The 22,944-nt window shown below is 41.8% G+C and overlaps 1 protein-coding gene across 2 annotated transcripts in view; it reads left to right on the top strand.

The window, feature by feature from the left end:
* Positions 1-6,327: 6,327 nt before the first annotated feature.
* The window catches only part of HSPA12A (heat shock protein family A (Hsp70) member 12A), a 51,823-nt gene continuing 35,206 nt past the window's right edge, over positions 6,328-22,944 (top strand). The window contains exons 1-4 of one of the 2 annotated variants that reach the window (XM_085064744.1): positions 6,329-6,555; positions 17,465-17,617; positions 19,431-19,516; positions 21,405-21,532. In XM_085064744.1, the coding sequence (XP_084920870.1) occupies positions 17,602-17,617; positions 19,431-19,516; positions 21,405-21,532 (230 nt within the window). In that variant the 5' untranslated portion in view covers positions 6,329-6,555; positions 17,465-17,601. Of the gene's footprint in view, positions 6,556-17,464; positions 17,618-19,430; positions 19,517-21,404; positions 21,533-22,944 lie in introns of both variants that reach the window. The other variant, XM_085064743.1, reaches the window with a different exon arrangement.

Consider the following 22,944-nt stretch of genomic DNA (forward strand, 5'->3'; position numbering starts at 1 on the left):
GACTTATTGATTCATAGTCTTTGTTTTTGCATACTAGACTCTATACTTAGAAATTGCAAAAATCTAGTATTGATGTCTTTCCCCAGAGAGATTTTAAAACAAGTGATAGAATGGTATCATATGGAATTTGCATCCCTTTAGTGATCAGGGAGAAAAAAAATTATCACAGGGCTCGTGCAACCTGTGGTGAGATAAATTAGACATTGAGTGGAAAACCTCATTCTGTTCATTTGGGATATTCTGTGCTTCCATTTCTATGTGCATGCCCTCATTAAAGATTCCAAAAATAGAAGAATGTGGTATTAAAAGAGAATATGCAGAGAGGAGAAGCACATCAAGGTTTTGAGAAAATGTTGGTGATGCTCATGGCACCATTCGTGTCAGACATTGTAGCCAAGAGTAAATAAATTACTCACAGCGGTGACAGAGTGATGAGTTAGTCTTTTAATTTTTACAAATATGTTAATTATTGGAATTTTCTCAAAAGTTTTATGAGAACATACTTCAACCAGTGGATTCATGTTAAAGTATCTATTTCTGCTATGTCTAGGAGCAATTCTATTTTTCCTTCCTGTGTGTGATTTGCTGTGCTATTTTTACCCATGGCTGAATAAATAGTACCATTTGATGTTCTAAATTTAGTTTTCTATCAAGTATTTTTTTAAAAGAAGTTATGCTCTGAAAATATCCAACATCACTTATATCTGCAGATTTATATTTCATGAGCATTCCTAAGACATATCTTTGTAAAACATCTTTTACAAGAATTTAGCCTTATATTTTTGAGTAATATTCTTAGAAGTAAAAATCAAATTATATAATGTTTATATATATGATGTTCATATATATGAAATGTTGAAGGTTGCAAAAGCTATAAATATATATTTGTAATGGTAAAAAAATTTTCAGTATTCACCAGGCACTTCTCAAGAGTATCAGAGGGTTTTTGCTTATTTTTTATTTCCCTTCAAAATCTAAAATGTCCCATTCCTGCTGCATTGTTAAATGTCAGATGGAAGCTGCAGGTCAATGGAATCCATTAGGATTTACTCCAGTAAGTAATCAGTTTGTCCAGCCTTAGGTTGAGCTGCAGATTCCTCTGTATATTGCAAGTACTTTCTTGTGTTATTTCTCATTTACTCTGTGACTTTGCTCACCTGCATTCCAGGCCTTTAAACTTCTTTTATTCCTCTGTACATGTGTGCCTCAGTGTGATCACTTCTACCCCCTAGACAGAGGGTAAGATGGATGAAAAATGATGTGCATCACAGTTCCCAATTTTCCAATTTATTCTGTAATAATCTGGAGGATTTGGGTGACATTTTTATTAGGCTTGGATATTTTCCACTCAGTTTCTCAAACATCTTAGGGGGAAAAAAACCCCAAAACCATTAAGTTGATATGTCCCTACATGAAACCTAAATGTCTGTTTCCTATGAGTAATCAATCTGTGGTGACTACATATAATTCTAATTTCAGATTTTCCCCTCAGATTCAGTTTGTTTTGGGTATCGTGTCAATCATGTGTTGCTTGTCTTTCAGCATGCTGCCTTTTCTTTCTGATATTTAATTGGACCACAGGAAGCTTCAGAAAGCAGCTAGGAAGGAGCCTGGAAACTGTCATATGTTCTGTGTATTTCTGTGATGACATTTTTATCTCTCACAGGTGCGCAGTGAGAAATGTACTCCCATGTCACTTGTAGAGTCTGATGATTTTTCGAGTCCTTTCCCCTTTGCATTGGCAAATTCCAATGTTCTTGAGCTGGTGCAGGGTATTTTTAAGGGACAGAATCCTTACTTGCACTGCAAATGACCCTGCAATTTTGCTAATGCTGTGTAATTCAGTGAAACAGTCTGCCAAGCAAGGGTGTGAACAATACTACCTAAACTTGCTTCCTGAGGGGTACAGATCTCTCTGGAACAGAAAAATAAGAAATAAGGTAGACATGATTTTGCAGAATTTTGTCCTACCCAACTGTAGTTCCTTGGGTTTAGAGGTGGCTGAGCCATCTGCCAGTTTTATTGACTTCAGTGGGAGCCAACATTCTCATCACTTACCTAAGCAGTGTACATGTTCACAGGAGCCATGTCACAAAACTAAGTTTATTGTTTGATGTTTTTAGAGATTTGTTTCTTTTGGAGTGATGAGAAATGTGTGGTGAAACAAGCCAATATGGATGCACAATCTGGCTGATATTTTAAAAATGCCTTGACAGAATAGCATGTTTTACTGTATATGGATGGGAGCATGTTTGGAGAGCAATAGATGACGGTGTGACAACTTCAAGTTATATAATAAATCTGTTTCTTCTGGCGTTTTGTTTGTTTGGGGTTTGTGTGGGGTGTTTTTGTTTTTCTTTGGCTTTAATACATCCAAAGTAGAGGAAAGACAATGAATTTTAAGCAAAAATTTCAAAATTTAAGGTGTTTAGGATATATAAGTGGAGATTTTTGGGACCAAACTTATCTTTTAGTTCTGTGCACACAGCAGCTGCCACAGACCACTGGGATCCATGAGAATACAACAGAACATTTCTATTTTGGGAGTGCTGGACACACCCAGACAGTGTGAGGACTGTCATACTTGAAAGTACTCTTGAGATGAGTAAGTGAGCCAGAGATCTGTGAGCACCACACACTTTCAGTGTCCCCAGCCTAGCAGTTTTCCTGAAAAACTATCCTGCTGAGAAATGCTGGAGAATTCTTTGCAGGCAGGGTTTCCAGAGTGATACACTTCCAACAGATGTCAGGATACTGGGAATAAGAAATGTAGAAAAGACAGGTGAAAATTATATAACCTGTTCCTTTTGAAGAAACCCTTCATGTTCCTTTGTGCACAATAAGCTCCTTTATTGAAAAGCTGTGACAGTGATGAATAGTTTTTCGTTCTTCTTATCTTTACAGAGATTTCTTGAGTATTAAAATAAAAGGCTGTTTTTAGGAAAGGGGAAGATATAATTGCATCTAGGGAAACAGATTGCCAGTTGGCTCTGTAATAAAAATAATTTTTAAGTTTTTATCACAGGAATAAGCAGAACTGGAGAGGTTAAAGTGCTGTAAGGTGAAAAACTGAACAGCTGGAAGGGAGGAGGAGACTACAATTACAGTTATGCAGGTGGCAACAAAACCCAGGTATTGTGTGTTTAATGATGCTCCAGAAACTACAGAAAAGAAAAATTTGAAGTCAGAAACCATTACTCTAGGAATTTTAATTGAGCAGATGAACACTGTGCTTGATGAGGGGTTCCTGAGCTGCCAAGATGCGAGGCATGCTTACCTGCTTTCTTATTCTCTTGTTTTAAACGTGGTGTAGTTTTTAAAGATTCAGCTCTCCCTGGTGCCAGTGTTGGACTGGCTGTTGGGATTCAGTGGCTCATTGGTTTCTGTGTCTATGATAATGTCTGTACATCTTGCTGCCAGGTGCATTGAAAACAACATTCAAATGCCTGTACTTCTTCCAGATCTCTGTGCCTGCTGTTTCCAGCTCACTGGCTCCCAGTCCTACCCCATCAGTGCCTCACTTACTCTCATACTCAGGAGTGAGAAGAGCACAGCTCTTTTCACTGACCAGCCACAGTTTTGTGCAGCTCTTACAGCATGTGGGAATGGCCCTGAGAGGACACTCTGGTGATCTCCAATTCTCTCATGAAATTTTTATTGATGCTAATGGGTAACATGCACGTGGTAGCTCTGCTAAAGTCAGAGCTAGGTTAAGCAGCTATTTTTCTTGTGCTGTCAGTTTATGCCAGTGTATCTGAACCCTTTGTGTGATGAATAGACTGGTTTGAGGCTGCAGCTTTCTGGGGATCACCTAGGCTGCAGATGCAAAATACACTGCATTAAATCACGTCTGGATTGTTCCTGAGAGGTGTTCAGTCCCAAGCAGATGTAATGGGGAACTTAAAGCAGACACTGTGTAAAAAGTGTACTAAAAAGTATGTTATTCCCTTCAAAAGAAAGAAATTCTTTCCAGACACTAAAATTGAATCTTGTGTAAGGGACAAGCTAAGGTGTTTGTAGGAACAGGTGTTCAGGAGATGTAGATGACTTAACTCGTGCCATCCTTTCCAAAATCTGACCATCCATTTTTACATTTTATTCACTGTATTTTGACTCATTTCCCATTTTGCTTATAAGATAACCATTAAAACCACAAATTCCAAACAACTTTTTAAAATGACCATAAGAATGACGAACTTCCTATGGAGTAAGAAACAAAAATGAAATCTCTTCAGCCCCAGGGCAGGCTCACTTGAGACAGTGACCTTGTCAAAAAGTGTTTTTCTTCCATATGAAATGTACAGGTTTTTTTCATTTCCAAGGGAGAGAGAGATGACAAGGGAAAAAATACAATTTTTTTTCTTTAATTTATTTTTCTATGATTTTTTTCTTTATAAAACCTAATTAAATTTGAGAGGCCTTAGTTCTTAATTTTATATCTCAGATTGACAATCTAATTTTCCTTCAAATGCTTCTTTTTTTCAATGTGGTTCCTCTCATTAGGTCTCTCATTAGGTTTTAAAAGGACATACTAAGCTGTCTGGAAAAGGGTCCAATTTCTGAAACTAGCAGTCAGTCACATGCCTTCAAATATTCTCCATCTGCATTATTCCAAACACCTACAGCTGCATGTGTAACTTAGGCAACCTGGCTTGATCTTGAATAATGTAGTCAGTGCCGTGACATTCGGAAAGATGTCTGTACCCAGTGAATGCTATTTTTGTGTGTGTTGTCTTGTTGCTCAAGGGATCATGAAAAACCAGCCTGAGTACTACATTTTTTTTCCCAGGAAGTGTATGTTTTGGATATGTGTTTATGTGTTTCTTGGTTGCTTCTTGTCTTCCCCTCTGCCTTTGTTAATTACCTCAATACATGTTTAAAGCCTACCATTAATTGCTATTGAAGTGCATTTAATCTGAAGCAAAAGTTTCTGCTATTTAAGTCTCTTGTCAGGAAACCAAGTATTAGAGTTGTTTGGTTTCTTATTTCCGAGGCTGTTTAATGACAGCATAAATATTCAGGCTGACTCTGAATAGGTAATTAAAGCTGACTCTTGGCCAGATGTTCCCCTTTGTTGCCTGGCGTGGAGCTGAGGGCAGAGCAGGAAGCAGCGATTCCAGTGCACACTGTCCCACTGCATGCTGTCCTTGGCTTTGGAAGTCATCTGAGGGATCCCCATGGCACTGAGTGTCCCCAAGAGCATAAGGTTACACTGATGTGAGCAGGGGAATGAGCTGCTGTCTCACCATCCCAGCATGCTCCTTCCCTCTCTCCTCCTCAACAGTTTAGAAAATCCCTTTGTGCAGCTCATTCTGGGGGGCAGGAGAATGAGCTCTGCATTTTCCCTGAGCGAGACGGTGGATTTCAGGGTGAGATAGTCTTTTAAGTGTGTGTACAGGGTGGGTGAAGGCTTTTGAGATCAGTCACATGTGCAGATGTGAAGAAATTTACTGCTTTAACTTTTGTGCCACACCTTCTGTCCTCAGAGGCAATAGAACTTAGAAGGAGCAGAGCTAATGCCATGAGAGCAAGAAGCCAGGGAACAAATAGAGAGAGGTGCTGAGTAAGCACCTGCAGTGTCTGGGGCTTTGCTGCAATGTTCACTGGTCCTCAGGGGTTTCACAGGGATCCCACCTTGAGTCCCCGGTAAGGGGACCTGGGAGAACTTTGGGTGGATTTTGCACTATGATGAATGTCAGTGACCATGCCTTGTATTTCAGGCATGTAATGCTGACTGTTTTCATATTGTGATTGTTCATGGGAGGATACCAGCCTTATTTGTATTCTCATGTTTGTAATGGCTTACTTAGTTTGGAAAACTCTTAAACTTCACCGTGGATCAAGTGACAGTAGGGTTGTCTCTCTCCCAGGTCCTGGAGACAAGTAGCTAAAAATCACTGGAAACAAGAAGTTCTGGCCTGATAGCACTGCAGAACCATGTGGGAGAGTTCACTCCGAAGCAAATAAAAAGAATCCCATGCTGTACAAGCCACCCCGTAATTCCTGATGTCGGGGGTGGATGCCGTTCATGATTTCTGACTGTCCGGCTTAGCCGTACCTACGCTGCCCTGCCAGCCCGGCGAACAGGCAGCGTAACCTGCGCATCCTTCTCCCGGCTGCATCTCCCGCAGGACTCCAGCACCCTTTCCTTCCCTGGCGCACAGGGCTCAGGCGGGCTGTCACCTCCGGCCGCACAGAGGGGTCTCTCTCTGTGGCTGTCACCGTGGCGGGGTTTCCGCTTCAGCAGCCGTGAAATCCGCATCTGGGGCCGCGCCGCCCCTCGCAGGCAGCCCCCCCGCCGGCCGGCTGCCTTGTGCGGCTGCGGGAGAGGCGGGGAGGGGCGGCGCAGCCCCGCAGCCGGCGCGGGAAGCCCGTCAGCGCCGGGCCGGGCGCGCAGCCTCTTCCCCTCGGCTCCGCACCGGCCGCAGGAAGGCGCAGCGGGGCGGGGACGAGAGGAAGCAGCGGAGCCTCCCCCGGGGTGGGCAGCGCAGCTCCGCCGCCGGCCCGTGCCCCGGCTGGAGCGGGCCATGTCGGAGGCGGGCAGCGGTGCCGCAGGTGAGCGGGGCCCCGCCGCAATGCAGGAGCGCTGCCGGCCGCGGGCGAGGCGCGGCACGGCGGCCGCGGCTCTTGAGGGAAACGGTGTGGAGCCGCAGGGAGCCCCGTCCGGAGCAGGAGGGGCGGGAGGCGGCAGACAATGTCCCGGCCGTGGCCGCGCAGGCAGGGCAGGGCAGGGCAGGGCCGGCGGTGCCCCGGCTCGGGGATGCCCCGCGGGCAGGGCCGGCCGTGCGGCGGGAGGCTCGGTGCGGAGCGCACCCCGCGGAACCTCCGCCCGCCGGGCAGCGCCGCGGCTCCTCCGCTCCGTGCGGGGCCCGGGGAGCCGGTGCCGCACCGCGGGGGGACCCAGGTGACAAACAATGCGGCGGCACCGGCGGGCGGGGGCGAGGCGGGGCGGCAGCTCACCCGGCGCCGGGGCAATGCGGCGGGCGCGGCATCCCCGCCGGACGCGCCTTTGTGGCTCCGTCCTCCCCGCGGGCCGGGGGGCTGCCGGCAGCGGCCGGAGGGAGAAGGGGGAGGGCTCGGGCTGCAGCGCAGGAGCTGCTGCTGACATGGAGGCAGCACCCCTGTGTAGCGAGAAGCCTGATGCACTGGGGAAGAAAAGCCTGGCAGCCGGCTGGGAGAGACAGCGCTGTCTGGGCTGAGCGCCTGAGCATCCCGGCGCAGCCTCGGGCTCCGGGGAGCTCCCGGCGAGGTGCAGGGGTGGGGAAACCCCCACCGGTCCCCTTTTACCACCTAGCTCCGATTTTGCAAACTTGGGCTGAGCTGAATCTTGTTTTGCCTGAAACGAGGGTGCTGTGGGTTTGATCCGTTTGGGGTTACACTGTGCCTGATAAAAATAACCCAGCCTTTTCAGGACGGGGTGGTCTCTCCTTGTGTGGGAACGGAGCTGGGGGAGGGAAGAGGGTTCCTAGGATACAGATGATATGGGTGAATAACCCTAAGGGAAATGCAGACTCAGCCTGATTTCATTCGATCTCTCCATGCCTTCTTCCTCACTGTGTGCTGCAAAGGCTTGAGGAGACTGTAATGCTGAGCTGAAGGTGCTGGCAGAAATGTATGGGGAAACTTGAAAGGTTGAGTTTGATTATAGTAGGATTTGGGGAACATTTTGAATGACATAGCCTAATTTCAGTGTAAGAGGTGTAAAAGAATCATAATATCCATTAAAAAAGCCCAAACCAAACCAGGAAAGAATACTTAGAAACTAGTTGAATATTCAGGGTGCTCTACTGGATTCCCCCTCCCCAATATCTAAATGTTCTCTCAGTGCTTCCTAAATGAAGTGTCTGATATCTCTTTGGTTTGAAGTAACCTGTAACAATTTTCTAGCATGCAGCTGACAAAGGGAAGGATAGACTGACAGATTCATTTGTCTTTCAGATGACAGGGCATCACGTTTTGTTTTCTGCCAAGTTGCAGGGTTGGTGCAATGCAATACTGAAATGAAGTAACTTGTGGCATAGGGAAAATCTGTGCAGGAGGGTTTTGGTTAGAAGACAGAAGACCAGGTAGTAAAGCAATGATTTGTTATGCCAGAAATCTTTATGTTCTTTCCATGCGCTGGAATGCTGAAGCTGTCAGAGGAAAAAAAGGCTTCAGGGATAAACTGTGATTTAGTGTGTGTTGTATTGACAGTATTGAAGCTGCAGCCACTTCTTGCTGCACAGTACAATGCGTGAGAGAAATGTCTGTATGTAAAATAGCTGAGTGCTGTATGCAGTGCCTGCCCATCATCTTTATGGCTTCACTTAGCACAGCACTGCGGTATCTGCAGCTTGGTTAGTGAAATTGTTCATACCCAGGAGCTATTGCATGGAAAGCTTCTAATTATACTGATTTTTGGCATTTTAAAAGCCATTGGCTCATAACTTGGTAATGCTGCTTGAGCTGACAAGTTTTCCTTTACTACACTGTCACTCTGTAAGCTTTCAGTCTGAGTGATCTGTTCATTCCCATGGGGACAGCAGTTGGTGTTCAACAGAGCTCTGTACCTGCAAAGTCTCCCCAAAGCTTCAGTCAGCTGTAGAGAGACCCCAAGAGGTCTGTTCTGTCCAGAGGCATTTTTAGCTGATGCATGTGTGGTGTAAAGGGACTTTATCCTGGTCCACAGGGAGTGACCAGGGTTTCTGTCAAATGCAACTGTCACCAGGAGCTGGAAGAGGTTGCTGCAGCCTTGGATGTCAGCTCAAGTTAAAGCAGCCTCTGGGAGGCCAGGTCTGTGCAGGAGGACCAGAATGCTGCCTCAGCTAGAAAAGCCCTGATCCCTTCATGAACATGTCAGGGTTTAGGATGTGTTTTGCTTTCTAACTGTGTCACTGGTGGTTGGGGTTATATGGGACTTGACTGATGTCTCATCCTGTGCTCTTTTCTGCCGAATGCTTCCTTTGTTGGTTGAGTTGATGTGACCTGCCATGGCCAACTTCTCCCACTTTCTTGGGAATGCTGTTGAAATTTTTTAGGCCCCTTCTGGACGTCATATCTGCTGTTGCAATTAAGTCTGGATTTCTGTTCTTTTTTCATTTTAAAGTTACAGATCTGGTCAAATATTTTAAAATTTCCAGTTACTTGTTCTTCTAAGCTGTTCCAAGGGATTAATTCCTTTTTGTTCTCCTCTGCTATGATTTCTCTTATTCTCCCTATAAATGCACAAAGCAACCATCCCTTTAAAAAAAAATCTTAAGGATGTACTTTTTTTCTTTAAAACAATCATATTAAAAGATCCCTTTGTGTCAGTTTTCTGTACCTGAATTGGTTCTGCCTTTTGACGATGTGTCAGATGGGATTTCACAAGTATTTGACTTCAAAGAGCACACCATTTATGGTTTTAGAAACTTCTCCCTGTGGCTGTTTTAGTCTGTAGGTATTGGGAAGAAGCAAATTAGCTTTTTTGGATATTTAAAAAAGCTGTGTTAGCTCCCACTAAACGATAATGGAAAATGTGAAAGGAATAAAAAACAATGCACTCAAACGATGCTACTTTCAATTAGCAGAATGAGGACACTCATGACCTTAATTTGGTATGAAGCAACATGACCTTTTTGGGGAGTTTGCATCTGTTCCTTTTTTTTTTTTTTAAATTTTCCCTAAGTGAACTAGTTGTTGATATTTTCCATATGCAGCTGTAGTGAAATCTTTGCCTATCCACAGATGACTTGTGTTCTTACATAATTGCTCAGCTTCTGTATGGCACTTGTCACTTTTCTGTCAAACAGCCTTGCTGGTTGAAAACAGGGATGGGTGAAGCTCCAGGTTGCATCAGGCTTGAGTTTGTGCAGTGGTGAGAGAGGTGCCAGGAGGACTTGTAGTCTGTTTCAGGGATGAGCTCTGAAGTCCACAGCCCTGCCTGTAAATGGTACACTTGCTCCACAGATGTTCCACTGCAGAGTGCAGCTGTTTGGTGCTGTAAGGTCACAGATGCTGGTGTTGTGCTGAGGGAGTGCTGCTGCCAAGGCTGAGCCCGGGTGATCTGAAATGCCCCTGACAGATCTGCAGGCTTTGTCCTCCTCACTGTGACAAGTGTCCTGGCTGCTGGGTCATTACACCATATCTGCCTTTTCTCAGTGACCAGGCACATTTTTGATATTGAAAGAGCATTCCATGGCTCTCATTATTCCAAATGTATCAGCTTTGGTCCATGTGCTGTGCTGTTAACAATCATAGTGATATGCATTTAAAATAAACGAATGCAAGTTTAAAATTTTGCCATAACCGCTGTTAAAACAGTGACTTTACAATGTTTTAAAATCAGGATAGCAATGGTGATCTGTGACAGTAATCAGTATTAAAACAGGAAATTCCTTCTAAGGCTGTCTCAGGGGATTTGAGAAGCGTTTTCATGTAAATGAAGAGGAAAATGCAGTCAGTTCTAAGAAGTAAGCAAATAAATAAATGAAACTACTCAGAATATGAAGGCCAGAAAGCCTAGAAAGCCTTTGTTCTTCACTCAGGTCTGCACGAGGGTGTGTCAAGGACATCAGAGAGTGGCTCTGTGAGCTGTGTTGGTGCTCCCCAGCCCCAGCCCAGTGCTCTCCACTCCCAGTGAGTCACTGGGTGCTCCCTGGCCCAGATCGGGAGCTCTGCCAAGATTGATTTGTTGGCTCTGAGCACATGGATCAGTGCTAAGGACGCCTAAATTTGCGAGAAAAGGAGATCTGGAGAGGATTTTGCTTTTAGTGCTTCTGTCAGTAGTGCCTCAGTCAACACTCTCAGCCTGTGCTCTGCAGATGCAGTTTCTGGGGAATATTGAGAGAGATTTCTAGTAATCATAACCAGTTGGAGTCCAGAAAAATGTGGATGTGAATGGAGTTCAATAATAGCAATTCCATGTCATCTGGGGGAGTTAATTCACATCCTCTCCCTGAATAAAATCAGTTCCTATTGCAGGAGCCTGCTCAACATGCAGTAGTTTCCTTGGGGAAGGAAGCAGAGATAAATTATTCTCCCTATGCTACTTCCTTCTCCCAGAGGGAATAATCTGGGAACACTGCTTCATTTTGTCCATTTCTGGATACATCCCTAGTTCTCAGTGGTACTCAGGACTAGTCTCTAGGATTGAAGCAGTTTCTCTGGAAGAGTTTTACAGTCCTGACTACTCCATGTCCAGCTGTCCTCACGAGGTTCTGTGCATTTGTATCCATGCTTTCTTTTTTTCCCTATTCCCTATGAGGCTGGAAGAGTGAATATTTGGGTGTCTCTTCCCTCATTACAGGGATTGGGATATTTTTCTCTGTCAAGAGATAACAACAGCATTAAAATAACAGTTCTTCAGTGCATTCTTGCTTCCTCCTTGCCATTGTTTTGGAAACGTGACCAAATTGTGCATTTCATCATGCTTGGAGGACTCTTGATGCCTTCTCCACGATTAAAGATCAAAATACCTGTGGTTAGGCTGGCTGACTGGCAACTAGTCCATTCCGTGGTGCCAAACAGATCCAACAAATTTAACATCTATTTCTCAAGTTTCCATGGATACCTGAGTAGAGCACTCGCTGTAATCAGAACGGCAGGGCATGCCATTTACAAAAGCTTTCTGTATTGTCACTATGGAAGTGCTGCATTCAAAAATCAACCTTTTGTAGGAGCTCTCTTGCTTACTCAGCTACTCTCCTGTTACGATTTTAGCCACGGGAACTCCTTTGAAGGTTGTGCCAGGGGTTTGTCACCGTGACAGTGTAACTTTGCACTTGGTTTTCTGGCTGGTCACTGTGGGCTCTGTGTGCTGCACAGTCATGGCACTTGAACATAACCCTGATGGGTGGTAGTAGAAAAACCTCTGCAGATGGATTTTGGTTGGTGACTGCATGATTTTGTGATCTACTCTACTAATCAGGTGCTTTCTTCTTTTCTCACAAGGTATTTTTCCTTTAATCTTTCCCTTAAGCCTGATAACTGGGGCATTTTGAAGACCATCAAATAAAAAGAATAAAAAATTAAAACTTATTTTTGATATAGCAATGCAATGTCACTCAGAAACTAAATCAATAGCCATAGACTATAAATTTGCCAATGACTTGTCAAATGTGATACCAATTTTTGCAGTTTTGTCGCAATTACTATTTTTTCATTTTTCTGTCTTTGAACAAAATTGGGTTTAACAGCCTTGAAGAATTATGAAGGGATTTATATACAGCATCAGTCATGCTGACTACTATAAGTAATGGCTGTTCTAGTGTGGCTTTTATTTCGTATCCTGCCCCCTGCTTATCCTTTTTTTTCCTATGAATTGATGAGAGTGGTTGGTTTTCTCTTGTCAAGACTCTATAAATGTGTGAATCATGTTAAGCCTTCCAGAAGATTGTCAAAGTGAAGACAAACATATTCAAATTTTTTTCCCAATTCATGTTTTAAGAAAAAGGTGTCACTACATTCATCCAGCTTGAATCTAGAAATGCTTGAAAACTAAATAACCTTTTTGCCTTCCAAGTAAACAAATGTCCCCCAAAATGTTCTGATTCCTGTGTGCTGGATGCACAGTCTGGAAAAGCTGAACAGTGATTCTTGTTCAGTCTTTGAATAATATTCCTTTGAATATCTTGATTGAGAAAAGTAAATCTAGGCTAGCATTCTTTTCAGGATACAATTGCATCTTGAGATGGTTCTTAGGAAGAAACTTGTAGAAAACCAGGGGTTATAAATGGTAATATTTTGATCTTGCTTTTTGAAAAGAAGAAAAGTGTGAACCAGTCCAGTTTGAGCTAGGAAATGGTGTTTTTCTCAAAGAGTGATTAACATGACAAATGTACTGTTTTATGAGTATGGTCCTGGGAATTAGAGCATAATCTTATTACTTGACAACCTTGCAGTGAGCCAAGTAGAGGAGGTAGATGAGGACAGACATGATGATGAAGGAGAAGCAGCAAGAGGCCTTTTCTAGAAAGGTGTCTTTTCACAGGACCTAAGTTCTGTACATCTTGGGTTTTGTTTTCTGTTCCTTATGTGTTCCTTCTCGTAGAAGGAAATGAGAGATACAGGAAAACAGCACTTGCACAGAGGCAAATAGTGCAAGGAAGTGTGAAGGAAGCAAGTCCAAAGAAGAGCTTGTTGAAGGAAGAGAACTTTAGTTAGTGTGTACTAAAGGTGGCTATGTCAGAGCTGTATCTGTGGAATATTTAGGAAGATCATGGAGAATTGTCTTTTACCACTCTGAGCTGCCAAATCTGTTGTTAAGCCTTCTTTATCACAACATGCAGCCTGCCCTTTGCAACAGGTAAGCCAGGATCAGAGCTGACTCTCCTGGCACTAGTACATGGCTATGGAAGAGCTGGAATCTGGGAAGAGAGGGATCACTGCTGGTGAATTCCCCAAACCCCAAGCTCTGGGGCATCAGCAGGTTGTGAGAACATTGGAATGGCATCAGGACTGGGAAGGAAAAGTGAGCTTGACTGACCACAGAAGCTGGAAAGCTCTCAGGTGGGGCTGGATTTGAGACCTTGCAGTGTAGATGGTGAAAGGGTTTGAGTTTAAGGCAGCTTAAGGGCAGATTTAGCTTTTGGTAAGGACCTGCTGGAGCATTACAGACCCAGTGTGCAGGGAAGTGTGATTGCTTGGCTTTAGTCCATCTTACCAAGCATTAGTGAAGTCACATCAAATGTAGGTAGTTTAGTCTTTATCTTGTCAAATAGAGAAGTGAAAATGCCCATGTGGCATTTTCAGGAGGTTATTGTGAGTTCTTCTGTGTTTCTTTCATCTCAAATTAGGTTCACAGAAAATAAGTGGTGTCTTTTGGTTTCCCTTTGCTGGTGAGGTGCAGGAAGATGAATATTGTCCACAGAGTGAGTGATGGGATGCAGCTGGGGCTGTTTTCTGATACTATGAGCAATGAGGGTAAAAACTTAAATTAGCTTCCAAAGCATGATAGTATAGTGAAAATGTAATTCCTCTAGTCAAGCCATAATCAAGATGGGAGACTGTGTAAAAGCAAAAATGGAAAAGGTTAAAGTTGTAATGTCAAACACGTCTTATTTTTAGAATTCATTCCAAAGTATTGGCAGATTTACTTTATTTTTTTTTACTTTGGAAATCACTGCGCTCTAACTGGTATCAGTGCAATGAATACCAGCTCTTTGGGGGACCAGATATTATGAAATGGTTTCAGGAAACTTGGATTTGTATCAGAGATTAGCTATGGCTGTATTCATGGAAGAGAAGTGGATTGCAGTCTCCAGCAAACCAGCTGGATGCCTACTGGCATTTTAAAACAAAGAACTCTGATTGATTGTCATAACAGTGGTGCCATTGGTTTCAGTAGAAACAGAAGGTTCTTACTTCTGATATGAAATATGGGATCTTTTTATTATGCATAAGAATCTTTTAAGCGGAATTTTTTTTGTGTTTGCTTCTTTCCCTCTCTTTTTTGTTGTTCTGTAATTGTTTTTAAAGGCCGTCTTTGTATTTACAGTGAAATGCTCTAGGTTGTCACGTTACATTTGGAAGCTCTGACATTTTGTGCTTCATGCAAAGGAAAATCTCAGCAATGGGAAAAGCTGAATAAGGTTTTCTTCATCACTGCAGCAGTTGCCAGCTAATAGCAATATGGTAAACCCTTCTTTTCCTGTGGTGCAAACATCATTAGCAAGGTTTGCTTGTGTCAAAATTATTTTGATGCTCAAAAAGTTGTACAATCATTTGAATGAAAGATGATGGCTTTATTACCATTATTTTGTTGCAAAATGGCTACTCTGTACCTATATGTGCAGCTTCTCTGGCCAAGCCTTTGCTTTTGTAGGCATCACTCTAAAGTAGTGCAGAATGTGCCTGAAAAGGTTTCTGATGGCAGAGCTGGGGCTTGAATCCTTAATTCTTCTTTTTTAAAAGTTGTTTCTTTTCCGTACACTGAACTGGTGGCTTGTGGCACATTCAGAAATGTCCCCCCTTCCCTGGTTTGACTGCATTTCTGGGCTTTGTGCTGCAGAACCTCATTCCCTGATTTCCAGGTTCCTGCTTTTACTTGTCCTGTTAAATTCCACCTGGAGACAGTGCCCACTTTAGGTTATCCATTTTTGATGGCACTTGGCTTGAAGGAACCTTCTGTTAGACAGAATCCACTCTATGGCATCTGCTTTGCTGGGGAAATGAACAAGTTCCATAATACGTGAAGCAGAAAATTTTGCTGATGCCTTGTGTAGCTGAATTATATATAGCTGAAATATTTAATAGAAAAGAGAAGATTTTGTGTGGCTGCTGATTTTTTGTTTTGTTTTGTTTTTTTTGTTTTGTTTTGTTTGAGTACCACCTTAGTGGCTTGTGTATGGGAGGTCTAGCAGTCACCTTTCTTTAAGTTGCTGGCTTGAAACTGATTATCTGGGGCTGTATTGGTCCATGTCTGTCTTTTTTAGCAGTTCCCTGAAGTTCATTTATCCAGTCCTGAGTAGAAATGTGTGCCTGGGGCTCTCAAATATTCAGAATGGACTGATGGCCTTCCAGCTGCCTTGGTCCTGCTCTCTAGAGCTGTTAGAAAATCAAATTCTGCTGATTCAGAGCATGCAATCAGTGAAATACCCACACTGCATCAGCAAAGTTTTCAGAAATGTTCTGGACTTTGCTTTCATTCTGCATTCTGTGACAGTTAAAGGTTAATCCTTCACTGCATTTTGTTGGAATCTACAATGTTGCTGATCATTTACTGAAAAAAGGAAGAAGCTAAACGGATTAGATATTGCAGGAAACCACAGAAAATAAACTCTTGCATCTGTTTAGATGAAAAGAAAGAATAATTTAAATTAAATCTGCTAAACCAGCAATTGGAGTTAATGTGATAATGGACATGATTTCATTATTAATACAGTGTCTTCTGATCTCATAATTTCACCAATTCTGTAATTGTTTCAGAATCCGCAGATTAGGGTTCTTTGAATTGTTAAAAAACCCCAAAGTCTGAAAATGGGAGCCTCCTCTATCTTCCCTTCTGCTTCTGATTATCTTGAAAATGCACAAGGTGTTCTTTGGCAGTTGCTTAGGTTAGGACTAAAGTCAGAAATTGTGATGTGTTCAGATTTATTCTATACACATTTATTGAAATCACCCAAGCCCCTTATATAGACCATATTCCAGGTTAATATGAATATCATAAGTAAATGTGATAAATTTTAATCAAGAAGTTTGCATTATGTTTACAAAATTATTGTTTTAAATATTGGTTTGTTTGAGGACTTACTTTAATTTGGATTCTAAATCAGATTCCTCCATTTAATTTGGTGTGCAAAATGGCAAGAATTAAATGTTTATTTAATGCATACTGTTTAGCTATGTTTTTGTCACAGCATGTAGTTTGACACAGATAAAGATCCTAAATAAACATGGAGATAAAGCTGGAACTTGAGCTATGTGGAACTTTACTTGATCATGGCTTTTTGTTACAGAAGCCATAATAAGTCATTCTGCTTTTAAGAACTGTTCCAAATGCCCTGATCCTGTCCAGGACATCCTTTTTCAATTTCATGATGGCAAACCATGTTCCTTGCAGCTCTTTTCCCATTCTCTGGCTTGGAACAGATGCTTTTGTTTCTTTCAGATCAACCAATCACAGTGCTTTAGAGATAAGGGATTTTTAAATATCCTGGAATATCCATGCATTTACTCCTCTTCAGAACACAGCTGTAAAAATTGTAACACATGCACTTTTTTTTCACCAAGGAAGCACTAACTCAACAAAATATGGAAGCTCCCACATGGGCAAATATGTTTTAACACCTTGCAGTTCAGATGGGGTGGATGATATAATGTTACAAAGATCTTAATTTAGTTTGCTTTTAACAATAATTTCTCTACTTGTTGAGAAGTCTTGGCATTAAATCCAGGATGCATTGTAGAATTATTTTATCTAGCTGGGTATTTGTAGGAACAACAGTGAATACAGTGCAGGATGGTCATGGGTTTCGGAGGGTCTCTAATTAATTTGAATCAATTCTTCATAGGACACTACCCAGTTTAATGGTTTCATTGGATGGATATGAATATTACACTGGTTATTCAATCACTGCTTTCTGAAATTTTAAAAACATGTGTATCCTGTCACACAGAATTTTCTGAGTTGCATGTAGAGATGTAAATAACTTCTCAAGGCTGATAGCTGAAGAGAGGTTGGAAAACGTATCATAGAATCACAGAATGGTTTGAGGTGTTGGAAAGGACCTTAAAGATCATCTCATTCCAACCCCCTGCCAAGGGCAGGAACACCTTCCACTATCCCAGGTTGCTCCAAGCCCCATCCAACCTGGCCTTGGGCACTTGCAGGGATGGAGCAACCACAGCTTCTCTGGGCTACCCATTCCAGTGCATCTCCACCCTGACAGTAGAGAATTTCTTCCTAATATCTAATGGAAATCTACCCCCTTTCACTTTGAAGCCCTTACCCTTTGTCCTGTCACTACCTGCCCTTGTAAAACGTCCCTTTTCAACTCTTTTGTAGGCCCCCTGTAGGTTCTGGAAGGTTCTCCAAGGTCTCCCTGGAGCCTTGTCTCCCAGCCTGTCTCCAGAGCAGAGGTGCTCCAGCCCTCTGATATCTCTGTGGCCTCCTCTGGACCTGCTGCAGCTCATCTCTGAAACATGAGTGCCGAAACAGGTAATTGAAAGAATTAGTGACAAAAAGAAATGCTGAAAACACATGGGCAGTGATTTGATGTGTACATTTTTGTGCTTCCAATCAGCATGGTAAGTGGGGGTAAAGTGGCAGTTTGCAAAGATGTTGAGTCAGTGTTGCCATGTCCTGGTCTGCTTAGGAAGTACTGGTTGAGGTCCAGCCAGGAATGACAGCAGGATGCAGGGAATATATTTTGTTATTAATTATTTTATTATTTTTTTTAATGTCAAAATACTGTTCTTTAATTCTAAAAAAAAATGCCATGTTGCTGGTGCAAAAATTAAGAGGCAAGAATTGCACAAAGGAGGCTGATAACAGCATCTGTTCCAAAGATATCTTAATGAACCATGCAGATTGTGTGCTTGTAGCATTTGGCCTGTGACTTTTTGTACTTCACTGCAAGAGGAATAACTTAATATATTCCTGGAGAGCCTGTGTGGAAAATGCAAATATTGTGCTCCTGCAAATGCTTCTGAATATCAGGCTGAACATGCAAGTTATAAGTTAAAGAAATAAATGGTGTTACAAGAGCAATTAAGATTTGGAGGAAGATTTTTTTTTTCTGTGGGCATGTTATCTCATACTTACCCACTGCAGGGTTTTTGAATCTTCCCTGGGAAGCAAGACATTTGATTACCAGGAAACAGGATTCTTCCTTAAGTAATTCTAAGGTCTTGGAGAGCAGCTCCAGTGTCATCTTGGAGTGATGCTCTGAGTTGTCAGTCATGTCTAGGAATTACATGCTATGAATAAATGTGTGATGCATCCAAGTAGGTGATAAAAAGATATTGAAATGTATTATTTAATATTTATTATTATTATTAATCTTCAGAGCCTATTACATCATTCTGCTTTCCATCTAATTAGCTTGTATCCTACAGAAGAGAATTCAGCCAGCTCAGGGCTTAAATTTGAGAGCAGGGAAGTTTGAGCAGGGCCAGGGTGTGTGGTACCTTTTCCACATTCCATTTTGATAAACTCTTGCATTCTTCATAAGAGTGCATATTAAATATAAATCCATCTAAGTCACCAGTGCTGAATTGTTTTAATAGGCCATTTCCTTTTCTGTCGTCAACAGTGTAAATAAAACAATGAAAAATAAAAATAGTGCATTACAGTATTTGTTACTCATTTGGTCTGTGCCTTTAAATGAAGTTTTAGTATTGTATGCCGAGTAGAAATATTTCTTTGATGAGTTGTTAATAATGCTTTCCTTTTTCCCAGCTGGACTCTGTCCTGCAGTAGTATTAACAGCTGCAAGATGTTTCAGTGCAGAGTGTAGTGAAGAACAAAAACAGAGACAGTGTTGGGAAAGTTTCAGAATAAAGGCTCAGGACGGAGGAATTGCAGCTTATTCTTCCTGCTTTGTCCCATTGCTCTCAACTGCTCTTTTTCTTGTAAAAAGAGTCTGTCTTTTTGGATCTCACAACTTGTGCTGAGTTTCTGCATTCATACTTTTGGATCTCAGACCTTTGATGTGAGTGTGTGGTGCTCAAGCTGCTTGTGCCAGCTATGATTTCTGAATATATTCAGGAAGACTTTTAAAATTGTACATGCCAATGTAATAAAATAATTGTAATTAATCATGAAGGTCAGAAATACATTTTAAAACTGAAACTGTGGCTTTCCTAGCATGTTTTAAGGGCAAAACATGTATTTTAGGTGGCAGCTGTGGAATTTTCTTTCTGTTTTAGTAAATATTTTGCAACTGGAAAACAGTATAGCAGTATGCAAAGTAACTGTTGGATCTACTCATTCTGCTTGCTGACACTGATGGGTGTTTGTTTCCTTTCAGATGCAGTTTCCACATCTGCTTACTCATCACCAGCCAAAAGTTTGGGAGACCCTGGAATAACTCCACTGTCTCCATCACATATTGTGGTAAGAAATGCACTCTTAACAAACTGCATGCTTACATTACCTTCTCCTGCCTATTTAATGGGACATAATTTCTTCAGAGTTGTCATTTCCTCCATACTGATCCCCTTCATGCTATCTATAGTAATAGGTGAGATTTTGGTCACTCTGGGGTTTGTGACAGAGCTCTCATTCCTTTCACTGAGGTCCTGGTTTTGCTGTTTTTCACCTTCTAAACTCATAGATTTGCCCCTGCATATTTTTGTATCAAACATGGGGACTTCTTGATCCTCAGGGTTCCCAAGGTCTGTCCTTCTCTTTATTACTGATTTGTTTAGGCAGCCCCTGATAAGTCTCCTTCCTTTCAGAAAAGGAAAAAAGGATATGTATGATACTCAGCAGTAAAAACAAAATTCCCAGAGAAAAGAATCTGCTCCTAGAGAGAAAGACAGAGAGAGGTAGAAGCTCAAAATAGAGCTAACTGGTTTTATTTCTTAAGGAAAAGAGCCACTTCTGTAAGCTTTTAGAGCCAAGAGAATGTCCCATAGGCAGTGTGTTTTAATCTCTTGTACATCATGCTGATTTTGTTGATAAACTCCTGTTAAAACTAGCTCTCAGCCATTTTTAAGATCATCTGTATGATTTGTAACACAGTACATGCACAGTGTATTTAATGATATTGCAAGGGATCATGTTCAGAACACGTTTTTATCTTTGGCACGCTTCTGCCTTAGCTTTCTGTTTCAAGTTCAGAGTTGTACAAAAACCCATCTTCAGGTTTTCCAGTGCTCTCACTCATAGTTTTTGGCTGTTACTCCCTTCTTTCTCCATATACTCTTGAAATTCTTCTTTTACTTCTGTCATACTGATAAATTATGACCTAATTTCTAATATATTTGCTGCTTAAACTCTTTGAGGAGGACATTGTCCTAGTTGAAGAGCTTTGTTGGTTAAATCCAAACAAATCTTTCATGACTGGAGGCCAAAGCTTATTACTTTTGTTTCTCTGTTTCAAGCAGCAGGTGTATGGAATGATCTTGGAAAATGTAGGGGTGCAATAGAAATGTGCTGGAAGTGGGAGGCATGGAATTAACAGATCTGTGAGGAATATGGGGGAACACTTTGGCAGCTCCTCTGTGAAAGATAACAACAGTTGCTTCAAAGTGTTTCTGAGAGTACAGACTGAGCAGCCATGGTGGGTTTAGGGCAGCAAGGCTGCTGAAGGGTCTGGAGCATATTGCCCTTGACTGTGCTTTTCAGGGATTGCAGGTAAAAGGCAGGGAGAAGGATTCAAATTCACCATGAGCAGCTGAAGAGCTTCCCACATTCTAGCACAGGCAAGAGGAAAGAATGCATGTAGTGCTGGCTAAAATAGGTGTTGTATAAGTTCTTCTTTATATCATGGGATATAAAACTTACTGCTGTATTTTGGGTGGTTTTATCTCCATTATTTTAGAATGATATGTTGATTTATGATATGATGATTTCATATTCAAGGTTATGACATAGTTAAGTTGTAAGCCCAGCAAGTAAGTCCCAAATACAGCACATTGGTAGACATAAGCATGTCCTTCAGTTGATCAGGTTAAGAAAAATACCAACAAAAAATATCCCCAAACCCATAAGTTTTAACAGTACAGGATAATAAGTATTCCAGAAATGACTATGAAGGAAACTTTGATTAGAAAATTATGTATAAAAGGCTCTAGGATATATGTTGAGTCATGTCTTGAATTTCCAGTTCCATATGAATGTGCAGCTTTCTGGTATCAACTTTGGTCACAAAGGCAACTTTAGGGAAGTCCTCATTTTCACTGAAGAGATATGCAGGTCTTGCAGAGCAAAAGTTCTGCCAGGTTACAATTATTCTGATCAGTGACTCAGTGTCTGTTTTGCTTCTGCTGTTTAACAGAAGGACTCTGATGCAGACGATGCTGTAGAACAGTTATTTCTTGTTGTTGTGGCTATTGATTTTGGCACAACATCCAGTGGCTACGCCTACAGCTTCACCAAGGAGCCAGAATGTATTCATGTAATGAGGTAAGGGCTGCAATGCAGCATTTAGTTTGTCACTGTGATAACATGGGTTGCCTGCAGTAGCCACAGATATTTTCTACAGGAGCCTGAAGTGTCTGGATTTGTCTAGCACTACCACAGTGTGCAGATTTCTCATGGTTATGACTTTTCGTTGCATCTTACTGTATTCTGATTTACTTAGTAGCAATAGGAACACATCCTCTTTCTTATTTTGCCAAATTCACAGGATGATATGAGTAAAAGGAGGGATCAGTGAGTGTTCAGAATTGTTCAGGGAGCAGAGTTAATTATTAAGTCACGATGCCTTTATCTCAGAGACTGATTTTCTAAGGGTCATGGCATTTCCCAGCAGCTGCCCATCCCCTGGAGTCACACTGGGTATGGTTGGGTGTACAACACCTGGTTACTTGCACTGGGAGTTTGTTTGGGTGATTTAAGCTTTGTAGCTTTAAATTTGAATCAAATCTGTGATAATCAGCACAATATAAATCCATGCAGTCATTAATGCAAAAGCTGTTTTGTCATCTACCTGAAAGGTTTTCCCCGCAAACCATTGTTATAATATTTTATAGTCTTTTTTAAAAAGTTATTTATAACTTAAAACATATACAGTTCTTAATCCTGTATATTTAAAATGACTATGTTGTAACAAGAGCAAGATATTGATAATTTTAGACATAAGCAAAGTATATATGAAAAGCTCAGCCATAGAGGTTCTTCTAAACAATGCTGCTGTTATAGCAGTACTGCACTGTAATGCTGAGAACAAAAGGTCAAAAAGCCTAATTTGCTGCAGTCCAGTGTGATATACTGCATTTCTTCTAAGCAGAGGTGGTAGCTGAATGCAGCTCCCTAAATCCCAGCAGACAGCACTGATTGTGCAGTCAGCCTGCATAGCTGGTTTGTGTGTGGCTGTAAGTATTTCACAGATCTAATGCAGCTGAGGGATTTGAAATACTGTCTAAAGGGAGGTAAATTTAGGAATGCTGTTCTGTCATCCAGTTGCAAAGATATCTGCTATTTGCAGGATGGACAAGCAGTGCTTTCCAGGTCTTTTCTGCATTTCAGCCATCTCTTGTTCTCTGGGCAGCAGAGGAAGGTGCACAAGGCTGGAAGTCAAAGGACAGGCTGTGTGTTGGTCTCAGACAGGGCTCAGGGTGGTCAGTTGGAACTCATGTTTATCAATTCCCATTCCCTTTTGGCAGCAAGTAATTAATGAAAGCTCTTAAAGCTGGATGTACTGAGAGAAAGCATCTCTGAAGCTTTACCTAAGCAAGCCTAAATTGTATTTGGAGCAACTCTGTTTTTCCTGTAATCTCTGTGGAGATTTTACTGTGTGAAATCTCTGCTGGTTTTGGGGAAGTCCTTTGAGTGCCTTGGATTCAGGTTTTACCTTAGGAGCTGATTTTGCCATT

This window comes from Lichenostomus cassidix, chromosome 6, assembly GCF_008360975.1.
Source record: "Lichenostomus cassidix isolate B80296 chromosome 6, HeHo_3.0, whole genome shotgun sequence".
In the NCBI taxonomy this organism is placed as follows: Eukaryota; Metazoa; Chordata; class Aves; order Passeriformes; family Meliphagidae; genus Lichenostomus; species Lichenostomus cassidix.